Below are 15,774 nucleotides of genomic sequence, written 5' to 3' on the forward strand. Positions count from 1 at the left end.
GCTGGGGACTCCGTAAGGACCATGGGGTATAGACGGGCTCCGCAGGAGATAGGGCACCTAAAAAGAACTTTGACTATGGGTGTGCACTGGCTCCTCCCTCTATGCCCCTCCTCCAGACCTCAGTTAGAGAACTGTGCCCAGAGGAGATGGACAATACAAGGCAGGATTTAGCAATCCAAGGGCAAGATTCATACCAGCCCACACCAATCATACCATGTAACCTGGAACATACATAACCAGCTAACAGTATGAACAAACGACAGTAACGGTCCAAGACCGATGTCAACTGTAACATAACCCTTATGTAAGCAACAACTATATACAAGTCTTGCAGAGTTTCCGCCTGGGACGGGCGCCCAGCATCCTCTACGGACTAGGAGAAATAGATTTACCGGTAGGTTTAAAATCTTATTTTCTTTTACGTCCTAGAGGATGCTGGGGACTCCGTAAGGACCATGGGGTTTATACCAAAGCATCCAATCGGGCGGGAGAGTGCGGACGACTCTGCAGCACCGACTGAGCAATTGCTAGGTCCTCATCAGCCAGGGTATCAAACTTGTAGAATTTAGCAAAAGTGTTTGACCCCGACCACGTCGCCGCTCGGCAAAGTTGTAAAGCCGAGACGCCTCGGGCAGCCGCCCAAGAAGAGCCTACCTTCCTAGTGGAATGGGCCTTAACCGAATTTGGTACCGGCAATCTAGCCGTAGAGTGAGCCTGCTGAATCGTATTACAGATCCAGCGAGCAATAGTCTGCTTTGAAGCAGGAGCGCCAATCTTATTGGCCGCATACAGGACAAACAGAGCCTCTGTTTTCCTAATTCTAGCCGTCCTGGCTACATACATTTTTAAGGCCCTGACAACTTCCAGGGATCTGGAATCCTCCAGGTCACCGGTAGCCACAGGCACCACTATAGGTTGATTCATATGGAACGACGAAACCACTTTAGGCAAAAATTGCGGACGTGTCCTCAATTCAGCTCGATCCACATGAAAAATCAAGTAGGGGCTCTTGTGTGATAGAGCCGCCAATTCTGACACTCGCCTTGCTGATGCTAAGGCCAACAACATTACCACCTTCCAGGTAAGAAATTTCAACTCAACCTTGTTAAGCGGTTTAAACCAGTGTGATTTTAGGAACTGCAACACCACGTTCAGGTCCCAAGGTGCCACTGGAGGCACAAAAGGGGGCTGGATGTGCAGCACTCCCTTTACAAACGTCTGGACTTCTGGAAGAGAAGCCAATTCCTTCTGAAAGAAAATCGAGAGGGACGAAATCTGTACCTTAACCGAGCCTAATTTCAGGCCCATATCCACTCCTGTCTGTAGGAAGTGGAGAAGACGACCCAAATGAAAATCTTCCGTAGGTGCATTCTTGGTCTCACACCAAGACACATACTTTCGCCAGATACGGTGATAATGTTTTATCGTCACCTCCTTCCTAGCCTTTATTGAAGTAGGGATGACCTCTTCCGGAATCCCCTTTTTTTGCTAGGATTCGGCGTTCAACCGCCATGCCGTCAAACGTAACCGCGGTAAGTCTTGAAATACACAGGGCCCCTGCTGCAACAGGTCTTCCCTCAGAGGAAGAGGCCAGGGGTCTCCTGTGAGCATCTCTTGTAGTTCCGAGTACCAAGCCCTTCGAGGCCAGTCTGGGACAACGAGTATCGTCTGTACTCTTCTTCGTCTTATGATCCTCAACACTTTCGTGATGAGAGGAAGAGGAGGGAACACGTAGACCGATTCGAACACCCACGGTGTTACCAGTGCGTCTACTGCTACTGCCTGAGGGTCCCGAGACCTGGCGCAATACCTCCGAAGTTTTTAGTTGAGGCGTGACGCCATCATGTCTATTTGAGGAGTTCCCCAAAGACGTGTTACGTCTGCAAAGACTTCTTGATGAAGTCCCCACTCTCCTGGATGGAGATCGTGTCTGCTGAGGAAGTCTGCTTCCCAGTTGTCCACTCCCAGAATGAAGACAGCAGACAGAGCGCTTACATGATTTTCCGCTCAGCGAAGGATCCTTGTGGCTTCCGCCATCGCGACTCTGCTTCTTGTCCCGCCTTGGCGGTTCACATGAGCCACTGCTGTGACATTGTCTGATTGAATCAGAACCGGAAGGTTTCGAAGAAAACTCTCCGCTTGTCGAAGGCTGTTGTAAATGGCCCTGAGTTCCAACACATTGATGTGTAGACAGGACTCCTGGTCTGACCAAAAACCCTGAAAAGTCTTTCCCTGTGTGACCGCTCCCCATCCTCGGAGGCTCGCGTCCGTGGTAACCAGGATCCAGTCCTGAATCCCAAACCGGCGACCCTCCAGCAGGTAAGCACTTTGCAACCACCACAGGAGGGACACTCTGGTTCCTGGGGACAGAGTTATTTTCCGATGTAAATGCAGATGGGACCCGGACCACTTGTCCAGAAGGTCCCATTGAAAAGTCCTTGCATGGAACCTTCCGAAGGGAATGGCCTCGTAGGCCGCCACCATTTTCCCCAGAACTCGAGTGCATTGGTGAACTGACACCCTTTTCGGTTTTAGCAGGTCTCTGACCATGTTCTGGATGTCTTGGGCTCTCTCTATTGGGAGGAAGACCTTCATTTGTTCCGTATCCAGTATCATACCTAGGAACGGTAGTCGAGTTGTTGGAATCAACTGTGACTTCGGTAGATTTAGAATCCAACCGTGTTGCTGGAGCACTCTCAGAGAGAGCGCCACACTGCTCAGCAATTTCTCTCTTGATCTCGCTTTTATCAGGAGATCGTCCAAGTATGGGATAATTGTGACTCCATGCTTGCGCAGGACCACCATCATTTCCGCCATTATCTTGGTGAAAATCCTCGGGGCCGTGGAAAGTCCAAACGGCAACGTCTGAAATTGGTAATGACAATCCTGTACAGCGAATCTCAGGTATTCCTGATGGGGGGCATATATGGGGACATGAAGGTACGCATCCCTTATGTCCAGAGACACCATAAACTCCCCCTCCTCCATGTTGGCTATTATCGCTCTGAGTGATTCCATTTTGAATTTGAATCTTTTTATGTACAGGTTTAGGGATTTCAGATTCAAAATAGGTCTGACCGAACCGTCCGGTTTCGGGACCACAAATAGGGTTGAGTAGTAACCTCTTCCCTGCTGGTGCAGGGGAACCTTGATTATCACTTGCTGTATACACAGCGTTTGAATTGCAGCTAACACTACATCCCTTTCCGATGTGGAAGCTGGTAGGGCCGATTTGAAAAATCGGAGCGGGGGCACCTCCTCGAATTCCAGTTTGTAACCCTGGGAAACTATTTCCAACACCCAGGGATTCAGGTCCGATCTGACCCAGGCCTGACTGAAAAGTCGAAGACGTGCCCCCACCGGTGCGGACTCCCTCAGGGGAGCCCCAGCGTCATGCTGTGGGTTTTGGAGCAGCCGGGGAGGACTTTTGTTCCTGGGCACCTGCCGAAGCAGGTGCTCTCTTGCCTCTGCCCTTACCTCTGGCGAGGAAAGAGGATCCCCGACCTCTTTTGGACTTGTGCGACCGAAAGGACTGCATCTGATAGGGTGTTGCTTTCTTTTACTGTTGGGGAATATATGGTAAAAAATTTGATTTACCTGCTGTAGCTGTGGAAACCAGGTCCGTCAGCCCAATCCCAAACAATACATCACCCTTATAGGGTAGTACTTCCATATGTTTTTTGGAATCCGCATCACCCGTCCATTGGCAAGTCCATAAGGATCTTCTCGCTGAGATAGACATGGCATTGGCCCTAGAAGCTAGCAATCCAATGTCCCTTTGAGCATCCCTCATAAATAAGACTGCGTCTTTTATATGGGCTAGAGTTAGGAATATAGTATCCTTATCCATAGTATCAAATTGTTCTGTCAGCTCATCTGTCCAAGCTGCAATTGCGCTACACACCCATGCCGACGCAATCGTCGGTCTTAACACAGCACCCGTATGAGAATAAATACCCTTTAAGGTAGTTTCTTGCCTGCGATCTGCAGGGTCCTTAAGGGCCGCTGTGTCAGGAGACGGTAGCGCCACTTTCTTGGACAAGCGCATCAGGGCCTTGTCCACAGTGGTGGGTGATTCCCAAATCTCCCTGTCCTGCTTAGGGAAAGGGTATGCCATAAAAATTATTTTAGGAATCTGCAGTCTCTTATCCGGAGTCTCCCAAGCTTTTCCAAAGAACTCATTTAATTCATGAGATGTGGGAAAATTAATAATCTGTTTCTTTTCCTTAAACATGTGTACCCTTGTGTCGGGGACCGAGGGTTCATCCACAATATGCAACACATCCCTTATTGCCACAATCATACACTGAATGGTTTTAGTCACCCTAGGGTGCAATTTTACTTCGTCATAGTCGACACTGGAATCAGAATCCGTGTCGGTAGTAGTGTCTTGTGTTAAGGGACGCTTTTGAGACCCTGACGGGCCCTGTGAGTCGGTCCAATCTGAGGATTGACCGCCTGATGTCCCCCCTAAACCAGCCTTATCAAGCCTTTTATGTAAAGATGCCACACTTGCATGCAACGTATGCCACAAGTCCATCCAATCTGGAGTCGGCACAACCGACGGGGACACACCACTCATTTGCTCCACCTCCTCCTTGGAGAAGCCTTCCGCCTCAGACATGTCGACACACACGTACCGACACCCCCCACACACAGGGAGTTACCTATAAGGGGACAAAACCCCAACCAGGCCCTTAGGAGAGACAGAGAGAGAGAGTATGCCAGCACACACCCAGCGCTTAAAAACACTGGAATATATGACCAGATAGCGCTGTTATATGTATATAATTGTAATCTCCACTCACTGCGTCGCCAAAGTGCCCCCCTCCTCTTTTTTCCAGCCTGTGAAGCTCAGCAGGGGAGAGAACAGGGAGCCAGCGTTTCCTCATGCAGTCTCTGTGGAGAAAATGGCGCTGGTTAGTGCCGAGGATCAAGCCCCACCCACCCGACGGCGGGCTTCGGTCCCATCAACTTTCTATAGAAAAATGGCGGGGGTTACCGGATTTACTGTGCCACAGCCTAATCCATGCTTATCAATGCCAAATATGAGGAATATTGCTGCCCAGGGCGCCCCCCCCTGCGCCCTGCACCCTTCAGTGCCTGCTTGTGTGTGTGAGACTGGGAGCAATGGCGCGCAGCTTACCGCTGCGCGCTTACCTCATGAAGATCTGATGTCTTCTGCCGCCTGATGTCTTCTTTGCCTTCTCATACTCACCCGGCTTCTATCTTCGGCATCTATGAGGAGGACGGCAGCGCGGCTCCGGGACGAACCCCAGGTGAGACCTGTGTTCCGACCCCCTCTGGAGCTAATGGTGTCCAGTAGCCTTAGAAGCAGTGCCCAACTTAACAAGCCAGCTCTGCTTCTCTCTCCTCGGTCCCACGATGCAGGGAGCCTGTTGCCAACAGGACTTCCTGAAAATAAAAAACCTAACAAAATTCTTTTTCCACAGAAAACTCTGGAGAGCTCTCTGCAGTGCACCCATTCTCCTCTGGGCACAAGATCTAACTGAGGTCTGGAGGAGGGGCATAGAGGGAGGAGCCAGTGCACACCCATAGTCAAAGTTCTTTTTAGGTGCCCTATCTCCTGCGGAGCCCGTCTATACCCCATGGTCCTTACGGAGTCCCCAGCATCCTCTAGGACGTAAGAGAAATGCTGTGCTGTATATAAGTAGCCATTAGATTTAGCAGTCACTGTACAGCAGACATGTAACACTCACCTGTGTATCATAGAAGTACCCAGAGGGAAACAAGGGCCGAATTGACCGATCTGCAAACACAAAAAAAAAAGTCTTATTCTAGTTATTCTGAACAGCTAACAGTCTGCAAAAATAAGATGAAGTGACAAGTACGATCAGTACTATAACATTTATCACATCATACCGCTGCTCTATACAAATAAGTAAAGAGATATAAAAAATAAGAATTTACTCACCGGTAATTCTATTTCTCGTAGTCCGTAGTGGATGCTGGGGACTCCGGAAGGACCATGGGGAATAGACGGCTCCGCAGGAGACTGGGCACACCAAAAGAAAGATTTGGTACTACCTGGTGTGCACTGGCTCCTCCCTCTATGCCCCTCCTCCAGACCTCAGTTAGGATACTGTGCCCGGAAGAGCTGACACAATAAGGAAAGGATTTTGAATCCCGGGTAAGACTCATACCAGCCACACCAATCACACCGTATAACTCGTGATATTTTACCCAGTTAACAGTATGAACAACAACTGAGCCTCTCAACAGATGGCTCAACAATAACCCTTTAGTTAGGCAATAACTATATACAAGTATTGCAGACAATCCGCACTTGGGATGGGCGCCCAGCATCCACTACGGACTACGAGAAATAGAATTACCGGTGAGTAAATTCTTATTTTCTCTGACATCCTAGTGGATGCTGGGGACTCCGTAAGGACCATGGGGATTATACCAGAGCTCCCAAACGGGCGGGAGAGTGCGGATGACTCTGCAGCACCGAATGAGAGAACTCAAGGTCCTCCTCAGCCAGGGTATCAAATTTGTAGAATTTTGCAAACGTGTTTGCCCCTGACCAAGTAGCAGCTCGGCAAAGTTGTAAAGCCGAGACCCCTCGATCAGCCGCCCAAGATGAGCCCACCTTCCTCGTGGAATGGGCTTTCACTGATTTAGGATGCGGCAAACCAGCCGCAGAATGCGCCAGCTGAATTGTGCTACAAATCCAGCGAGCAATAGTCTGCTTAGAAGCAGGAGCACCTATTTTGTTGGGTGCATACAGGATAAAAAGCGAGTCAGTTTTCCTGACTCCAGCCGTCCTGGAAACATAAATTTTCAAGGCCCTGACTACGTCCAGTAACTTGGAATCCTTCAAGTCCTTAGTAGCCGCAGGCACTACAATAGGTTGGTTCAAGTGAAAAGCTGATACCACCTTAGGGAGAAACTGGGGACGAGTCCTCAATTCTGCCCTATCCATATGGAAAATCAGATAAGGGCTTTTACACGACAAAGCCGCCAATTCTGACACACGCCTGGCCGAAGCCAAGGCCAATAACATGACCACTTTCCACGTGAGATATTTGAGATCCACGGTTTTAAGTGGTTCAAACCAATGTGATTTTAGGAAACCCAACACCACATTGAGATCCCAAGGTGCCACAGGAGGCACAAAAGGGGGCTGAATATGAAGCACTCCCTTTACAAAAGTCTGAACTTCAGGCAGTGAAGCCAGTTCTTTTTGGAAGAAAATCGACAGAGCCGAAATCTGGACCTTAATGGAACCCAATTTTAGGCCCATTGTCACTCCTGACTGTAGGAAGTGCAGAAAACGACCCAGCTGAAATTCCTCTGTGGGGGCCTTCCTGGCCTCACACCACGCAACATATTTTCGCCAAATGCGGTGATAATGGTTTGCGGTTACTTCTTTCCTGGCTTTTATCAGCGTAGGAATGACTTCCTCCGGAATGCCCTTTTCCTTTAGGATCCGGAATTCAACCGCCATGCCGTCAAACGCAGCCGCGGTAAGTCTTGGAACAGACATGGCCCCTGCTGTAGCAGATCCTGTCTGAGCGGTAGAGGCCATGGGTCCTCTGATAACATTTCTTGAAGTTCCGGGTACCAAGCTCTTCTTGGCCAATCCGGAACCACGAGTATCGTTCTTACTCCTCGCCTTCTTATTATTCTCAGTACCTTTGGTATGAGGGGCAGAGGAGGGAACACATAGACCGACTGGTACACCCACGGTGTCACTAGCGCGTCCACAGCTATCGCCTGAGGGTCCCTTGACCTGGCGCAATATTTCTTTAGCTTTTTGTTGAGGCGGGACGCCATCATGTCCACCTGTGGCCTTTCCCAACGGTTTACCAACAGTAGGAAGACTTCTAGATGAAGTCCCCACTCTCCCGGGTGTAGGTCGTGTCTGCTGAGGAAGTCTGCTTCCCAGTTGTCCACTCCCGGAATGAACACTGCCGACAGTGCTATTATGTGATTTTCTGCCCATCGGAGAATCCTTGCGGCTTCTGCCATCGCCATCCTGCTTCTTGTGCCGCCCTGTCGGTTTACATGGGCGACTGCCGTGATGTTGTCTGACTGGATCAGTACCGGCTGGTTTTGAAGCAGGGGTTTTGCCTGACTTAGGGCATTGTAAATGGCCCTTAGTTCCAGAATATTTATGTGCAGGGAAGTCTCCTGACTTGACCATAGTCCCTGGAAGTTTCTTCCCTGTGTGACTGCTCCCCAGCCTCGAAGGCTGGCATCCGTGGTCACCAGGACCCAGTCCTGTATGCCAAATCTGCGGCCCTCTAGAAGATGAGCACTCTGCAGCCACCACAGTAGAGACACCCTGGTCTTTGGAGACAGGGTTATCAGTTGATGCATCTGAAGATGCGATCCCGACCACTTGTCCAAGAGGTCCCACTGGAAGGTCCTTGCATGGAACCTGCCGAATGGAATTTCTTCGTATGAAGCCACCATTTTTCCCAGGACTCGTGTGCAGTGATGCACCGATACCCGTTTTGGTTTTAGGAGGTCTCTGACTAGAGATGACAGCTCCTTGGCTTTCTCCTGCGGGAGAAACACTTTTTTTTTTGTTCCGTGTCCAGAATCATCCCCAGGAACAGTAAGCGTGTGGAAGGAACCAGTTGTGACTTTGGGATGTTTAGAATCCAGCCATGCTGTTGTAGGACTTCCCGAGATAGTGCTACTCCGACCAGTAACTGCTCCCTGGACCTCGCCTTTATTAGGAGATCGTCCAAGTACGGGATAATTAAAACTCCCTTTTTTCGAAGGAGTATCATCATTTCTGCCATTACCTTGGTAAACACCCTCGGTGCCGTGGACAGTCCAAACGGTAGTGTCTGGAATTGGTAATGACAATCCTGTACCACAAATCTGAGGTACTCCTGGTGAGGAAGGTAAATTGGGACATGCAGGTAAGCATCCTTGATGTCCAGGGATACCATGTAATCCCCCTCGTCCAGGCTTGCAATAACCGCCCTGAGCGATTCCATCTTGAACTTTGATTTTTTTATGTATGTGTTCAAGGATTTCAAATTTAAAATGGGTCTCACCGAACCGTCCGGTTTCGGTACCACAAACAGTGTGGAATAGTAACCCCGTCCTTGTTGAAGTAGGGGTACTTTTACTATCGCCTGCTGGGAATACAGCTTGTGAATTGCCTCTAGTACAGCCTCCCTGCTCGAGGGAATTGTCGGTAAGGCCGATTTGAGGAAACGGCGGGGGGGAGTCGTCTCGAATTCCAGCTTGTACCCCTGAGATACTACTTGAAGGATCCAGGGATCCACCCGTGAGCGAACCCACTGATCGCTGAAATTTTTGAGGCGGCCCCCCACCGTACCTGGCTCCGCCTGTGGAGCCCCACCGTCATGCGGCGGATTTGGAAGAAGCGGGGGAGGACTTTTGTTCCTGGGAACCTGCTGCGTGGTGCAGCTTTTTTCCCCTTCCTCTGCCTCTAGACAGAAAGGACCCGCCTTTTCCCCGCCTGTTTTTCTGGGTTCGAAAGGACTGCACCTGATAGTACGGCGCTTTCTTAGGCTGTGAGGGGACATGGGGTAAAAATGCTGACTTCCCAGCTGTTGCTGTGGAAACAAGGTCTGAGAGACCGTCCCCGAATAACTCCTCACCCTTATAAGGCAAAACTTCCATGTGCCTTTTAGAATCTGCATCCCCTGTCCACTGCCGAGTCCATAAGCCTCTCCTAGCAGAAATGGACAATGCACTTATTCTAGATGCCAGCCGGCAGATCTCCCTCTGTGCATCTCTCATGTACAAGACTGAGTCTTTTATATGCTCTATGGTAAGCAATATAGTGTCCCTGTCCAGGGTGTCAATATTTTCTGACAGGGAATCTGACCAAGCAGCAGCAGCACTGCACATCCACGCTGAAGCAATAGCTGGTCTCAGTATAACACCAGTGTGTGTATATATAGACTTTAGGATAGCCTCCTGCTTTCTATCAGCAGGTTCCTTTAGGGCGGCCGTATCCGGAGACGGTAGTGCCACCTTTTTAGACAAACGTGTGAGCGCTTTATCCACTCTAGGGGGAGTTTCCCAACGTGACCTATCCTCTGGCGAGAAAGGGAACGCCATTAGTAATTTTTTTGAAATCACCAATTTCTTATCAGGGAAAGCCCACGCTTCTTCACACACTTCATTTAATTCTTCAGATGGGGGAAAAACTATTGGTAGTTTTTTCTCCCCAAACATAATACCCTTTTTTGAGATACCTGGGTTTATAATCAGAAAGGTGTAAAACCTCTTTCATTGCCTCAATCATGCCACGAATGGCCCTAGTGGACATTAAATTTGACTCATCGTCGTCGACACTGGTATCAGTATCCGTGTCGACATCTGTGTCTGCCATCTGAGGTAGTGGGCGTTTTAGAGCCCCTGATGGCCATTGAATTGCCTGGGCAGGCACGGGCTGAGAAGCCGGCTGTCCCGTATTTGGCCTGTCGTCAAATTTTTTATGTAAGGAGTCGACACTTGCACGTAATTCCTTCCATAAGTACATCCACTCAGGTGTCTGCCCCGCAGGGGGTGACATCACATTTATAGGCATCTGCTCCGCCTCCACATAAGTCTCCTCATCAAACATGTCGACACAGCCGTACCGACACACCGCACACACACACAGGGAATGCTCTTAAAGGAGACAAGACCCCACAAAAGCCCTTTGGGGAGACAGAGATAGAGTATGCCAGCACACACCAGAGCGCTATATAATGCAGGGACTAACTGAATTATGTCCCCTATAGCTGCTATAATATTTACTGCGCCTCAAATCAGTGCCCCCCCTCTCTTTTTTACCCTTTTCTGTAGTGTAGACTGCAGGGGAGAGTCAGGGAGCTTCCTTCCAGCGGAACTGTGAGGGAATAATGGCGCCGGTGTGCTGAGGGAGATGGCTCCGCCCCTTTTTCGGCGGACTTTTCTCCCGCTTTTTTCTGTATTCTGGCAGGGGTAATTACCACATATATAGCTTCTGGGGCTATATATTGTGGTTATTTTGCCAGCCAAGGTGATATTATTGCTGCTCAGGGCGCCCCCCCCAGCGCCCTGCACCCTCAGTGACCGGAGTGTGAAGTGTGTATGAGGAGCAATGGCGCACAGCTGCAGTGCTGTGCGCTACCTTGGTGAAGACTGAAGTCTTCTGCCGCCGCTTTTCCGGACCATCTTCTTGCTTCTGGCTCTGTAAGGGGGATGGCGGCGCGGCTCCGGGAACGAACACCAAGGACGGGTCATGCGGTCGATCCCTCTGGAGCTAATGGTGTCCAGTAGCCTAAGAAGCCCAAGCTAGCTGCAAGCAGGTAGGTTCGCTTCTTCTCCCCTTAGTCCCTCGTTGCAGTGAGCCTGTTGCCAGCAGGTCTCACTGTAAAATAAAAAACCTAACATATACTTTCTTTCTAGGAGCTCAGGAGAGCCCCTAGTGTGCATCCAGCTCGGCCGGGCACAGAAATCTAACTGAGGTCTGGAGGAGGGGCATAGAGGGAGGAGCCAGTGCACACCAGGTAGTACCAAATCTTTCTTTTGGTGTGCCCAGTCTCCTGCGGAGTCGTCTATTCCCCATGGTCCTTACGGAGTCCCCAGCATCCACTAGGACGTCAGAGAAAAAATAAGATTTTAAACCTACCGGTAATTCTTTTTCTCCTAGTCCGTAGAGGATGCTGGGGACTCCGTAAGGACCATGGGGTATAGACGGGCTCCGCAGGAGACATGGGCATTCTAAAGACTTTAGAATGGGTGTGCACTGGCTCCTCCCTCTATGACCCTCCTCCAGACCTCAGTTAGAGAAACTGTGCCCAGAGGAGACGGACAGTACGAGGAAAGGATTTTTGTTAATCTAAGGCAGAGGTTCTCAAACTCGGTCCTCGGGGGCCCACACAGTGCATGTTTTGCAGGTCTCCTCACAGAATCGCAATGAAATAATTAGCTCCACCTGTGGACCTTTTAAAATGTGTCAGTGAGTAATTAATACACCTGTGCACCTGCTGGGTTACCTGCAAAACATGCACTGTGTGGGCTCCAGAGGACCGAGTTTGAGAACCTCTGATCTAAGGGCAAGATTCATACCAGCCCACACCATCCACACCGTATAACCTGGAATATACGCAACCAGTTAACAGCATGAACAACAGTATCAGCCAAAGACTGATCTTAACTGTAACATATCCCTTATGTAAGCAACAACTATATACAAGCCTTGCAGAAAAGAAGTCCGCACTGGGACGGGCGCCCAGCATCCTCTACGGACTAGGAGAAAAAGATTTACCGGTAGGTTTAAAAATAAGAATTTACTTACCGATAATTCTATTTCTCGGAGTCCGTAGTGGATGCTGGGGTTCCTGAAAGGACCATGGGGAATAGCGGCTCCACAGGAGACAGGGCACAAAAGTAAAGCTTTCCGATCAGGTGGTGTGCACTGGCTCCTCCCCCTATGACCCTCCTCCAAGCCAGTTAGGTACTGTGCCCGGACGAGCGTACACAATAAGGGAGGAATTTTGAATCCCGGGTAAGACTCATACCAGCCACACCAATCACACCGTACAACTTGTGATCTAAACCCAGTTAACAGTATGATAACAGCGGAGCCTCTGAAAAGATGGCTCACAACAATAATAACCCGATTTTTGTAACTATGTACAAGTATTGCAGATAATCCGCACTTGGGATGGGCGCCCAGCATCCACTACGGACTCCGAGAAATAGAATTATCGGTAAGTAAATTCTTATTTTCTCTATCGTCCTAGTGGATGCTGGGGTTCCTGAAAGGACCATGGGGATTATACCAAAGCTCCCAAACGGGCGGGAGAGTGCGGATGACTCTGCAGCACCGAATGAGAGAACTCCAGGTCCTCCTTAGCCAGGGTATCAAATTTGTAGGATTTTACAAACGTGTTTGCCCCTGACTAAATAACCGCTCGGCAAAGTTGTAAAGCCGAGACCCCTCGGGCAGCCGCCCAAGATGAGCCCACCTTCCTTGTGGAATGGGCATTTACATATTTTGGCTGTGGCAGGCCTGCCACAGAATGTGCAAGCTGAATTGTATTACACATCCAACTAGCAATAGTCTGCTTAAAAGCAAGAGCACCCAGTTTGTTGGGTGCATACAGGATAACAGCAAGTCAGTTTTCCTGACTCCAGCCGTCCTGGAACCTATATTTTCAGGGCCCTGACAACATCTAGCAACTTGGAGTCCTCCAAGTCCCTAGTAGGTGCAAGGCACCACAATAAGCTGGTTCAGGTGAAACACTGACACCACCTTAGGGAGAGAACTGGGGACGAGTCCGCAGCTCTGCCCTGTCCGAATGGACAAACAAATATGGGCTTTTTTGAGAAAAAAACCACCAATTTGACACTCGCCTGGTCCAGGCCAGGGCCAAGAACATGGTCACTTTTCATGTGAGATGCTTCAAATCCACAGATTTGACTGGTTTTAAACCAATGTGATTTGAAGAATCCCAGAACTACGTTGAGATCCCACAGTGCCACTGGAGGCACAAAAGAGGGTTGTATATGCAATACTCCCTTGACAAAGTTCTGGACTTCAGGAACTGAAGCCAATTCTTTCTGGAAGAAAATTGACAGGGCCGAAATTTGAACCTTAATGGACCCCAATTTGAGGCCCATAGACACTCCTGTTTGCAGGAAATGCAGGAATCGACCGAGTTGAAATTTCTTTGTGGGGCCTTCCTGGCCTCACACCACGCAACATATTTTCGCCACATGTGGTGATAATGTTGTGCGGTCACCTCCTTTCTGGCTTTGACCAGGGTAGGAATGACCTCTTCCGGAATGCCTTTTTCCCTTAGGATCCGGCGTTCCACCGCCATGCCAACAAACGCAGCTGCGGTAAGTCTTGGAACAGACATGGTACTTGCTGAAGCAAGTCCCTTCTTAGCGGCAGAGGCCATAAGACCTCTGTAAACATCTCTTGAAGTTCCGGGTACCAAGTCCTTCTTGGCCAATCCGGAGCCATGAGTATAGTTCTTACTCCTCTACGTCTTATAATTCTCAGCACCTTAGGTATGAGAAGCAGAGGAGGGAACACATACACCGACTGGTACACCCACGGTGTTACCAGAACGTCCACAGCTATTGCCTGAGGGTCTCTTGACCTGGCGCAATACCTGTCCCGTTTTTTGTTCAGACGGGACGCCATCATGTCCACCTTTGGTATTTCCCAACGGTTTACAATCATGTGGAAAAAACTTCCCGATGAAGTTTCCACTCTCCCGGGTGGAGGTCGTGCCTGCTGAGGAAGTCTGCTTCCCAGTTTCCATTCCCGGGATGAAACACTGCTGACAGTGCTATCACATGATTTTCCGCCCAGCGAAAAGTCCTTGCAGTTTTTGCCATTGCCCTCCTGCTTCTTGTGTCGCCCTGTCTGTTTACGTGGGCGACTGCCGTGATGTTTTTCCCACTGGATCAATACCGGCTGACCTTGAAGCAGAGGTCTTGCTAAGCTTAGAGCATTATAAATTTACCCTTAGCTCCAGTATATTTATGTGGAGAAAAGTCTCCAGACTTGATCACACTCCCTGGAAATTTTTTCCTTGTGTGACTGCTCCCCAGCCTCTCAGGCTGGGCTCCGTGGTCACCAGCATCCAATCCTGAATGCCGAATCTGCGGCCCTCTAGAAGATGAGCACTCTATAACCACCACAGGAGAGACACCCTTGTCCTTGGATATAGGGTTATCCGCTGATGCATCTGAAGATGCGATCCGGACCATTTGTCCAGCAGATACCACTGAAAAGTTCTTGCGTGAAATCTGCCGAATGGAATTGCTTCGTAGGAAGCCACCATTTTCTACCAGGACCCTTGTGCAATGATGCACTGTTTTTAGGAGGTTCCTGACTAGCTCGGATAACTCCCTGGCTTTCTCTTTCGGGAGAAACACCTTTTTCTGGACTGTGTCCAGAATCATCCCTAGGCACAGCAGACGTGTCGTCGGGATCAGCTGCGATTTTGGAATATTTAGAATCCACCCGTGCTGTTGTAGCAGTATCCGAGATAGTGCTACTCCTACCTCCAACTGTTCCCTGGACTATGCCCTTATCAGGAGATCGTCCAAGTAAGGGATAATTAAGACGCCTTTTCTTCGAAGAAGAATCATCATTTCGGCCATTACCTTAGTAAAGACCCGGGGTGCCGTGGACAATCCAAACGGCAGCGTCTGAAACTGATAGTGACAGTTCTGCACCACGAACCTGAGGTACCCTTAGTGAGAAGGGCAAATTTGGGACATAGAGGTAAGCATCCCTGATGTCCCGGGACACTATATAGTCCCCTTCTTCCTGTTCGTTATCACTGCTCTGAGTGACTCCATCTTGATTTGAACCTTTGTAAGTGTTCAAAAATTTTTTAGATTTAGAATAAGTCTCACCTAGCCTTCTGGCTTCAGTACCACAATATAGTGTGGAATAATACCCCTTTCCTTGTAGTAGGAGGGGTAATTTAATTATCACCTGCTGGGAATACAGCTTGTGAATTTTTTCCCATACTGCCTCCTTGTCGGAGGGAGACCTTGGTAAAGCAGACTTCAGGAGCCTGCGAAGGGGAAACGTCTCGACATTCCAATCTGTACCCCTGGGATACTACTTGTAGGATCCAGGGGTCCTGTACGGTCTCAGCGCCATGCTGAGAACTTGTCAGAAGCGGTGGAACGCTTCTGTTCCTGGGAATGGGCTGCCTGCTGCAGTCTTCTTCCCTTTCCTCTATCCCTGGGCAGATATGATCTTATAGGGACGAAAGGACTGAGGCTGAAAAGACGGTGTCTTTTTCT

General features: G+C 49.5%; 1 protein-coding gene across 2 annotated transcripts in view; it reads right to left on the minus strand.

The window, feature by feature from the left end:
- The window catches only part of PNPT1 (polyribonucleotide nucleotidyltransferase 1), a 311,784-nt gene that overhangs the window by 271,887 nt on the left and 24,123 nt on the right, over positions 1–15,774 (minus strand). For both annotated transcript variants that reach the window (XM_063918199.1, XM_063918198.1), the window contains exon 5: positions 5,721–5,770. In XM_063918199.1, the coding sequence (XP_063774269.1) occupies positions 5,721–5,770 (50 nt within the window). The remainder of the gene's footprint in view (positions 1–5,720; positions 5,771–15,774) is intronic.

Source organism: Pseudophryne corroboree, chromosome 4, assembly GCF_028390025.1.
Source record: "Pseudophryne corroboree isolate aPseCor3 chromosome 4, aPseCor3.hap2, whole genome shotgun sequence".
NCBI classification, from domain to species: domain Eukaryota; kingdom Metazoa; phylum Chordata; class Amphibia; order Anura; family Myobatrachidae; genus Pseudophryne; species Pseudophryne corroboree.